This window comes from Anopheles maculipalpis, chromosome 3RL (assembly GCF_943734695.1).
Source record: "Anopheles maculipalpis chromosome 3RL, idAnoMacuDA_375_x, whole genome shotgun sequence".
Taxonomy (NCBI): Eukaryota; Metazoa; Arthropoda; class Insecta; order Diptera; family Culicidae; genus Anopheles; species Anopheles maculipalpis.
Genome location: NC_064872.1, coordinates 69,618,003 through 69,629,027, shown reverse-complemented (window position 1 = coordinate 69,629,027; position 11,025 = coordinate 69,618,003). Strand labels below are relative to the sequence as shown.

General features: G+C 42.2%; 1 protein-coding gene across 1 annotated transcript; it reads left to right on the top strand.

Moving 5' to 3' along the window:
* The first annotated feature begins 3,192 nt into the window (after window positions 1-3,192).
* On the top strand, window positions 3,193-7,782 carry LOC126560925 (uncharacterized). Its single transcript, XM_050216876.1, has 4 exons — window positions 3,193-3,246; window positions 4,271-4,515; window positions 5,456-5,583; window positions 7,485-7,782. The coding sequence occupies exons 1-4, from the start codon at window positions 3,193-3,195 to the stop codon at window positions 7,745-7,747; spliced, it is 690 nt and encodes a 229-aa protein (XP_050072833.1). The 3' UTR covers window positions 7,748-7,782.
* The last annotated feature ends 3,243 nt before the right edge of the window (window positions 7,783-11,025 follow it).

Genomic DNA, 11,025 nt, shown 5'->3' with positions numbered 1-11,025 from the left:
TAAGGTGTCTAAAGTCTTCGACATGTTTAACATGGACGGATCAGGATTTAATTAAAATTTATGACTCCCTCCAGATAAGGCTAATTTTCTACCCAACAAGCATCAGCTAAACGCATGAATAACAAGTCAATAAAATCCGCAACATATTAGCATTAATGCTTTCCCTCAACTTTTCCACCGATAAGCAAGACCACCTCGATGACCGCATGTAAACGGATTACTCATTTTACAACCTCTAGCGTCCTCTAGCTTGCTAGTCGTCGTTTGTTCATTAGTGCCACGAGCGTCGTTCATCCTTAATCCTAGCGACAAGGTTAACCCATTTTCCCAAAGCTCCAAGCTGTCTCCGTGTAGCTCACTCGTAAAGATGCGACCATGTACCGATCATTTACCAGCTACAATGAGGCCAGATGCGACAGTGAATCATTGGGAGCTAAACTATTCTCGTTTTTTTTTGCTCGCCATTTACCACAGACGAGCGTACGATAAGTGCCTTTTTCGCTACACGTGTGAGGCTAGCATTTTACACATTCTCTGCCTGAAACTAGAGACTGTAAAATCGATAAAAGCACAATGTGGAATTTAGAGGAAGAAAAAAGATAGGAATAAAACAGCGCAAGGAGTGCATTTGTGCACTGCATCTATATGGCATCAAATGACGCAAGTGGCAATGATAGCAGTCATTTCATAACACAACTTAGCTACACTGTTATAAGTTACAGCGCGATAAGTGTGGTATGATAATTGGTGCGGAAAATCGATTAATGAAGCGTTAGACGAGGTAAGTAGATGATTTTATGAAGTTGAAAATGAAACCCGATAAGGAATGCCACATTTTAAGAATATACATTGTAGAAGGACGCTCTGCAGATGTAACATACGCAAGCATAATTATTTTAACGATGTACATTAAAAAAATCTAAGATAAATATTTTGGATTGTACGAAGGCGGTTGTTAAGTTTATTATTAAATATATAAAATGATTATTTGAAACTATTAACATTATTGGTGTCTCTATGGCTTGTATTTTAATTAGAGAGTGAGAAGAATTGAATGAAGAAGAAGAACTTGATGTAAAACAGACAATTTGTGTAACAAAAAACTAAAATTATATCTAACAATTCATGAAAAGACTTATTTACAATCGATTATTACGGTCCAGTGCCGTATTGTCAACATGAAAAGACGTCTTGAAAATATATTTTTATGCAGCTTATTCCGGGTTGATTCGGTTGCTAATGTCGGGGCGATAGTGTCAAAGAAACCAAAGGCAGTTGGAGTGATTTTGATGATATATTTGGATTATCTCTCCTGTTTCTAAGGTTGACGTTGATGATATCACATTTTTTGTTAGTATCGACACGCTGTTTGTCGATACGCTGATGAGCTTCAAATCGTACAAGCGTACTCAGTGTTCTGAAGATGCCCTTCGGTTACCCTGATGCTGGCAATATACATGCAATTAGAGAGCCTCCGAAGCAGCTAGCTCCATACATACCACGTGCATCAAGATCACCATCAACAGCCTCAGACTGATCGACTATTTAGTGTTGTTGGTTGGCACAAACATTGAAAAAACAAGAACTAGTGAACTATGAAGCATGTAGCATGAATATAACACAAATAACAGAAAATAGATAAAATAGATAGCTAGAAGGATCAAAGGTAAAGGGATCAAAGGGTGAGTGATCGTACCTTTGAAGTCGCCAAAGAACTTAACCTGTCCATGGAGGTCTTGATGTAAAGATGGATCAAGCCTCTTGGAGGCAGGTTAATCATTCAAAAGTAACAAGAAGTTGCGAGGCCCTCCGTATGGGGCTTCTCCTGCGAAAGCCCTACTACGAAGCTGCTTTTTGATAGACTAGAAAAAGGCTCAAATAAGAAACTAGTGGTGCATGACCTCGGTCGGGTTACGTAACTACTGTTTTACAAATCGTCTCTCCATCAATTATTAGGTGGTCCGTGAACAATGTTGCGGTCCTACAGTGGAAGCTATCCATCGGAAGTTGACAAATAAAACGAATCAACCTCCAAAAGTCAAGGCCTATATCGAACCTTGCGAGGACAACAAATCAGGAGGGATTCTTCAGTAAGTCCAGCGTGCGTCAAAAGACCTTCATAGATCATACTCCTTGTGTACTGGATTGCACTGTAGAGGGGTGCAAGGCGGTACCGCCGGTATGGCCGTCATTTGAATCGTGTGGATTCATTGAATTTCAAAGAATTTATGGTCGAATACGTTTGTGAAAGGGCTATAGAGAAACCGCTTTTTTTCTTCTTGGCTTAACGACCTTACTGTTGATCAAGAAAGCCAGCTAATAGTTCACGAGAATTATTTATGCTACGTAGTTAGATAGTCTGTCCTAACTACGGACCTAAAGTTCTCTGTTAAGGAATTAATTGTCGAGAAGATCCGCTATATGATGAGCTACATAAGCCTTGTAGCTACTTCAAAGTGCACTTAACTAGCCGCGCTAGCTCCGAAGAGCTAGTCGAAAATCGTTTCGACGTCCACGTGGAAAGATCAGGCGAAGTGAGTCCAAACGATGCCATTGATGAGTCCCCCATAAATGCCGGGATATTGGATTGACAGACAACTATAGCTAGACTGTGAGCGTGTTCGAGGACTTATGAAGCACACCAAGACCCCCAAGTGTAGTCTTTAACCACACCAAGAGATTGTAGAGCTTGATAAGCAATTAACTTCTTAAACTTCTTTTCCTGTCCGTTACATCATAACAATTTGCTCAAGGATAAATCAATTAAACCACTTACTAGGTTTATACCTAGTGTTGGTTGAACCTACAAACACACTGTACAGATTTATTGATACGGCAAACATTGTGCTAGGTAAGTGCTTACCTTAAAAGCTTTTTCCTCCGCGCTCGATAAGCAAAAGCTCACCACGGCACAAACAAACGCTCAAGCGGCATGTAAGATTTTACGTGTTGTACATCCGACAGCCATATGCTCTGTTTTTTAGGCTTAAGCTTCGGATGGACGCGATGCGGCCCAGATAATCGCGGCCACAACATCACCTCTCCCGTGTGCGCTTCTACGCCCGATAATTGATCCCCGATACGGATCGATACGGAACCGGTGTGTTCCGCGACACTTATCAGTATCGGGTCTCTCTCGCCTCCCTCCTGATAAGCCATTTGAAGGAGCCATTTTAATCCCCATTGCCGTGGATGGGGATAGGCAATCGGTACAAAAAGTCGGCCCGTTCGCTCGTGGCTCGTGCAGTAATAATCGAAGTGACCGATCGGTAGCACGCAGAACACAGTTTTTTTTTTGTCCCCTGTAGACACGGAGCCCCACGCGACATCAATTGGCTAGATTTGTGTCAAAAAAGACTGCAAAAGTGTATTAAAGTTAATTAAAATGAAAGTGAGTAATTTGAGGTGTTAAATAATTTAGGAAAAACGAGACAGATCAGTGCTGAATCAAATTCATAGTCCATAGAGATTGATTCTGTGTGTACAGAGGTACAGAGTGTGGCGATACTTCACGTGTGATACAAGCACAAAAACACTTTAAACATGTCTTACAAATCACTGCCTAATGCTCGGTGCAAATAAGTGGATTAGTTGGGTTCTCTTACAATGTCTAAAGCTTACACAACTATCTCACCCGTACTAGGTCTTGTGGGTGATTTCTTCTAGCTATTTGAAAAATATAAATCCCTTAAAGCATGTTCGGAAAACAGACACATCCCTTCTCCAATGCTTAATTAATACACCGAGTAGCAAACTATTTGCCATTTATTGGAGCATGAATTTCTCATCTCCAGAGCAGCAGCAGCAGCAGCAGCAGCAAAACAAACTAACAATAGTCATTTAGTACCGAATTCATCGGACCATAACCCGTAAAGGACAGAATGAAACTTCTAGGAGTATCATCTCCTGAAAACTACGATTTCCACATAGATGATTCCCGGTGAGCAGCGATGGAATTTGTGTCCTCTTTTTGCATTTTTCCTTGTGGAATATGAAGCAAAGAAACCATCTTCAAATCGATTCTTGCCTTCAAGTCGCCCTACCCTATCGGGGAGCAAAACACTTTCGTTCCCGTTGGACCTGTAACGTATAAAAAAGGTTGATCTTTCCAGTTTGCCTCGAATCGTTTTCTTGTTTGATTTGTTTTTGTTGCTCCCTTAACCATCGGTATATAAGCTTCCGCACCCTGTGTCCTAGATAATTGAATTAAATTATCCACGCCCAAACGTTCAGCACTGGTTTACTGGTTTGTTCCCTTTTTTCTTCCCAGCCTTCCCAGGTAACGTTTATCTGTGTGCTGGGATTGGAGTTTCTACTCCTTGGAACGCATGCCCACACAGCAGAGCAGAGTTTGGTAGAAGCGGCCAGTGCGCAGGATTCGATTGTACTGCCAGTTGCCCTTTCCAAGGATAAATCGCCCGAACAGCATCCGCCGTCGGTTGAGGCTAAAACGGACGAGCGCGCTGGAAAAAGCGTAGTTGTGAACTGGAAGCTGGCCTGCAAACAGCTCTGCAGGTGAGTAGCAGTAGTAGTGTGCAAGGCTTGAAGAATTCTTGCCATCAAACGGCACGGTCTAGCGACGTGTGTGTGTGTGTGCGAGTGTGTTAGAAATAGTGGCCAAATGCAAAAGGGGGAAAAAGTCGAACCAAGCGTGATTTTCCTAGCAAGATAACGGTGGCTGGCGTTGCTGAATGGGAAAAGTTGGACATCCGGAGCGAAAATGTGAAAGTTCCTCGTATGTGTGCATCTGTGCCGGTCGAGTGCGGTTGTGTGGCTGTGTGTAAAATAATTCAAATTTAGATAACACTCAACGCTTTATCCTTCGGAAGCGATTCCTATCGCTTCTGACAGCGGAGTGTACAAAGTGGCCCCATTATAGCAGGAAGTCGTTACCCACCAAGGCATCAAGCCTGTGGATGATTGATTGATTTCCATTTTGGCACAAAGTTGGTTGCGCTTGGGTGAACTTTTGCCGATTGAATTCTATGTGTCAAGTGTAGATATTTCTCTCGTCTAAAAGCCGACGGAATTATAGTTGATTGTAGTCTAAGAAAAGAGACGATTGGCACATAAAAAAGGCCCCAGCTTTTCACACCTTTCAGATGTATTTGTGACATGTTTGGAGTGAAATATTTCACTACTGACTGGTGGTTCCGTTATCGCGTGCCATTAAGTCCGGGCGGCAATTACAGGCGCAATTAGCTAGTAACCCGGTAGCGGCCATAAAAACAAAAATGATACAGACAACAACACCTGAGCTACAGAGAAACGCACATCGATCGACCAACGAATAGCTCCTTAGAGTAGATTCCTTCTAGCCGACCAGATAAAACTGTTCCAATGACACAACGGATTTTACTTTGCTTTGTCCACCCGCACACAGTGACCTGCGGATGTAGTTGGTCAAATTTCGGTTTACTCTATTTTCTGTTTCACTGCTTCACTATATCCACAGTGCAGGGCTTGGCGGTCCCAGCTGCGGGTCAACATGGCTTCGCACCACCACTACCAACCCACCCGAACTTCCCGTGGATAAGGACACCCTTGCCGGGGTATGTCCAGCGCTGTGTGGCAATGGTTTAGGTAAGTAACAGAAGCCAAGTATGCGTCAGCGGAGCATGGCATAGGACCATCACGGGTCAAAGGATCATTTCTGCTCTGACGTCGTTCATCAGCTGAACCGGTTGTAAATCAATCCGGATCCGTGGAGTCTCTATCCGTTGATTGCGCTTTAGAATGTAGATCTATCCGGTCAGATAGGCAAGCGCTGTACTACGGCTGTCGGCTAATATCTAAATCCCTTCCAATAATTGATCACCCGTTTTGACCCGTCAAATCCAATCGGAATGTATTGCATCTGATATTGGAACGTAATTGATTGCGAAAAAGATTGTGACGAACGCAAAAAAGGGGCTCGTCCGTTTGGGAATCGATCAAAGGTTAGCTGTCGGCAAAGTGATAAGCGCAGTGGACGATAACATTCTGGAAGAATGAGGGGGACAATTAGGATTTACATTGTATGCTCTAAAGGATCCCTGTAATATTCTAATCACATGTGAATTGCCTTGATGGATTCCTTCGGATCTAATAAATTTTTAAATAATAATTATAAATAGTTGAACAGAGCCGGATTATTAGCTTGTCCTTTGTGAGTCAAAGGACATCATTGCCTACATTTTTAACTACTCCTTCTGAATGTTTGTCCACAATGCTTGCAATGCTTGACTAATCTGGTTCCTAGACTCAAAGTAATGACCCTTTGGGTCCTACTACAGCTGAAACATATTTGAACTGTGGCTTTACAACTGTTGTACAAATTTTCTGTTCAAAATCTGAGCCGATTATTGAATCTTCGGTGTTTAATACTGAGGCGCATCACAGGATTTTGGCTTATAGTTCTCCTATAAAGCAACATACATTCATTGACAGTCTGGAAAGATAGACGACCATTGGCTGTTAGTTCCTTTCCTTTTGGATTCCAAAATCAACAAAGACCCTTAAGTCAATAAATGGCCTATTTTTTCTTTGCTTGGCGACCCTCCAAAGACCCTTCGTCGGCCATTGAATAGTTTACTAGAACTATTGATACCACGTAGTCGGGGAGAGCCAAGATTAGACCTCACTACGGAGGAATCGTCCAGATGGGATTGGAATGTCAGTGCCTGTGCTGTTGTCGTCCTATCATCGGACCTTTGCTATTTGCCCTTTGACCTATCAATCATGTAAAAAGTAAAGCCCCTTGAAGCTTCTTATGATTTTCGTCCTTTCGAGAAATTCTTGCCCCTTATTAATTCTAATATGGACAAAATAAAGGTATATAAAGGGTTTTTTCAATACAAATTTGCCTTAGTGGTGTCTTAGTTAGCGGATTTACAAAAAAAAAAAATCCGCAAAAAAATAAGGGCAGACGATTGACGGTGATAGTTCCTTTCCTTTTGGGCTCGAAACTCACGAAGACCCTTAAATTAATAATTTATCTATTTTTTTTTTGGCTTGACGACCTTCTAAGTCACGCCGCCCGTCGGCCATTGAATGGTTTACTAGAATTATCGATACCACGTAGTCGGGGAAAGTTAAGACTAGACCTCACTACGGAGGAATCGTCCAGATGGGATTGGAATTTCAGTGCCTGGCATGTGAAGACCGGTGCTGCTGTCGCCCTACCACCGGACCTTTGCTCTCTGCCATTGCCATTTGACCTATCTATCGTGTAAAAAGTGCCTTCAAGCTAATTATAATTATCTTCCTCCATCTAGAAGGACCTGAAGAATTCTTTTTATTTTTATCTTAAAATTTCGAGGTAATCTTGCCCCTTATTACTGCTAATAACTAGACATGATTAAAGGGATAAGCCCGTCGGCTTGGATGCTTGTCCAATGTGGTGCTTTTAGATTAAAACTTCTTGTAGTAAGCGTGTATATTCTCTAAGGTGTTGACTTATGTGCCAGCTTAAAGTAACTATTTGTTCCTCCCTTCCTTCGCAGGTGTTTCGAAATGTAAGTGCAAAAGTTACAAACCGAAGCCACAGTTCAACCAAAACCTCATCTGCGAGTCCTTCTGTACCGTGGCCAACGTGCAGCTAACCGGATGCAGCAGCTGCGACGGAACCGACCCCAGCCAAAGCACGCTCAGCCCGATGGGAGCGTACGAAACGACGACCCCCAACTGGGACGAGCTCTGTTCGATGTTTTGCAAGATGGGCGATGGCGGGACACTGTGCAACTGTGATTTGCCTCCGTTCTTCTAGATCACGGGCAAGGCAAATCACATCATATGATTTCGTTCAAATACATAGCACTTCTTTTCCTAAACACGATCGGTGTCGGTGGTGTCGTGCCATAAACGTAGTATGCAAGACTCCTATGCAGTACAAAACGAAAAAGAGACCTCTTTTAATTTTCTTCCTTCACAACGCGAACGATAAGGGATCGATGGACGAAGTGGTTGCATCAGTCAGAATGCAAAAGACATTATCATTACATATCGTGAGCTTGTGGTGAGGAATACTTCACACAAGCTCACACCGAGTTCCTGCATATTTGAGTTCCTTGCGTCCGCTGTCTCTGTCTGGTTTGATTTGAAACGACTAGGATAAGGTACCGTTTGGAGAACGGGATAACTTCAACAAAAAAAAAACCATGCAATGACAAATATCACTCAAAAAGGGCTTCCAGGCGTATGAGAGAAGAAGGTGTGCAGCATAAACCACACAGACAGGGGTGTCCGCCGCCATGTCTTAGCGAAAGTAGTTAATGTAGCTGTCGGCCAAGACAGGTCAGAGACCCTAGCGTGTACATGTTTTTGATCTAGTTAGGAATTTTTGCGTTTCAAAAAAGTTTTAGTCCCTGTTTTTTCCGAGCGAATGATCAGCGAACGGGTGGAAACCTGCAGCTGTCCTGTGCCGGAAGTAGCAACAAGCAAAAGAAGCGCCAAGCGTCCATGGGCCACCATTGGCCCCCGCTGGGACCTGGGACGTTGACTTCCCTTCCATGTGTCAATTTGTTTAGGATTAATTCTCTTACGAAACCTGCTTTCGAACATTGCGAAGGTGCAGTGGTAACACTTTTGATTACATTTACGAGAACGTTAGTCATCTCTGTTCGGAGCTGTTCTGAAGCTTACGGTTCCCATATGAGGAGGATGTCCAACCCCTATAACCTCTTCCCATTCCAAGCAATCCCGTTTTATCCCAAAATATCCACAACAACAAAAATATGAGAGCGCAATCATCAGCAGGAGAGATCATCTCATCACATCATTGGAACAAAAAAATCATTGTACGAATCGGTAGAAGGATCATCAAAGAAGTTTGACGATTTCTTTCCCAAAAAAAAAAAAAAACAATTTTACGAAAAAGCACGCAACAACCGAATTGCAAAAAATGCTGTGAAAGACAATAATAAAATACCAAATAAACTATTTGGAATGAGAGAATAAGTGCGGGAGATTTGAAACAAAAGAAAACTAAATGCATTAAAGAAAATCCTTTACAAATGTGGCTAAAATTAAATGGAAAACAAACAAAACACAACATATACAACACAATAACAAAGAAAACAACACTTTAACACGCTTCAAACGCTCGATATCTAAATGTTGTAAATGTTTTCCCTAATTCCGTGCCGTGATGTAAACCAAAATACCCACAGTTCACAGTTTATATATGTATAGAGTGAAACTGTGCAAGCGCTTTGTTTGGTCGTCGGAGGTTAGCACATAAGCCTAAGAAATCAATCTCGATCTCGTTCTCATCAGACAGTAACAGGAGGAGGATTACTGGCAGCAAGCAAGAACAGCATTACAGCCGGGTTACCGATTTCGCACAACAGAAAGTGTGTGTTTCGTGTACATTATTATTATTGCTAGCGAATAGGAGTGTTCGATGTACGCCCATACCAACCAACGTGTATTTCAAAATAGACGAAAACAAATACCAGCCGCTACGGAAACATGGCTGGCAACAGAGCAAACGTTCAGCCGTTTCGTAGCATTTTGGGTTTTGGTGTAGGCAAAATGTTGAAATAAATGTTTACACTGGCAAAAACAAGAGTGTGTTTTTGATGAGTAAATTTAAGTGATGAGAAAGTTCCATGTTTTTTTCGGAAAGGAACGGAGCTAACCTGATGAGGTCCTTTGAATCTATTTCAACAAAAAAATGAAAGCGTCACGGTGTCTGTCTGAGCAGGAGTTCAGTTCCCACAGTAAGGACCAAAGTCCGTCCTTCCTTAAAGAGGACATCAAGTTTCACAAAAGTATTTTCCATCTCATTTCTACTTCTTGGCTTAACGACCTTCTATGCCGGCCATCAAACAGCTTACTACTAAACTCGCTGGTATTCTTCGTAGTTGGAGTAAGTCAACGAACGGAAAGGGAACGATCCGGATGGGATTTGATAGACGGTCCTGCCTTATAAAGAAAAATATTTTTTTAAATACCAACAATCCATAACAAAACGCAACTTTGCGCATCCGCTCCGTCAACGTACCAATTCAAATTGGATAGTTACATTCCTCACACACAGAGGGCGCTCCCTCAATACAGTGTGGGAAACATGAAACGTGACAGCTTTTGCAGTCTATTAATTTATGCAGGGTAATTTATCGCCATGCGGCAAATCTTGGAGAAGACGGCTGACTAGCAGTTGAACACGTACCATCTCTACATAGATTTCAAGGCCGCATATGATAACATAGCTAGGGTAAAACTTTACCAGGCCATGAGCTCTTTTGGAATCCCGGCCAAACTGAGCAGACTTGTTAGAATGACCATGGCCAACGTCACATGCCAGGTGAAGGTGGATGGAAAACTCTCAGGGTCCTTTGCTACCACCAAAGGCCTGCGTCAGGGAGATGGACTCGCCTGTGTCCTATCCAACTTGGCGCTAGAGAGGGCCATCAAGGCCGGGATAACGGATTGGCGGACGACGGCGCGGAACCGTGAGCGGTTTCCGGAGTCTGCTGCGGGAGGCCAAGACCGCAAAGCGGTTGTAGCGCCTGATAAGTAAGTAAGTAATTTATCGCGTAAAATTGTATATTTCTTTCACCATTTTTCCAGTTTATCGTTAAAGGCCTTTGCGTATCTGAGAGTACATTCACCTCTCTTATTTCTTTCATCAATATCCAAGATGATATATTTTTACCTCCCACTATCTTGTTATTCTATTAGTACCTTTATTAATAGTGTATGTTACAAGAGTTTCAGTTTTCATTAATTAAATTGTTTTTTTTTCCTTTCTCTTTTTCTAAGAAAACTTCTTTAACCTCTGCTCTTCTTGCACAGCTTCCCTCTCCTTCCTGGACGATGCCTAAAAATAATATTTCTCGCACTGTTAACCCAAAACTATCTCTCTTCACACACACACACGGCACACCTACTGAAGCGTTCGGAGTTTGCTTCACCTCAGATACGATAACTTAAGAAAAGAGAAAGCAGCAATTAAACAAAAACCGTACGATACAAAACAAATTGGCTCGGCAGTTTTGTTTTCTTCTTATGCATATTAAAACAAGCAAAAAAAAAACATAA

Excerpts from the sequence above, each read along its gene's own strand:
- LOC126560925 (XM_050216876.1), top strand. The coding sequence starts at position 3,193 with ATGGGGATAGGCAATCGGTACAAAAAGTCGGCCCGTTCGCTCGTGGCT. Across the intron at positions 4,516-5,455 it reads GCCTGCAAACAGCTCTGCAG|TGCAGGGCTTGGCGGTCCCA; the intron begins GTGAGTAGCAGT and ends CTATATCCACAG. Across the intron at positions 5,584-7,484 it reads GCTGTGTGGCAATGGTTTAG|GTGTTTCGAAATGTAAGTGC; the intron begins GTAAGTAACAGA and ends CTTCCTTCGCAG.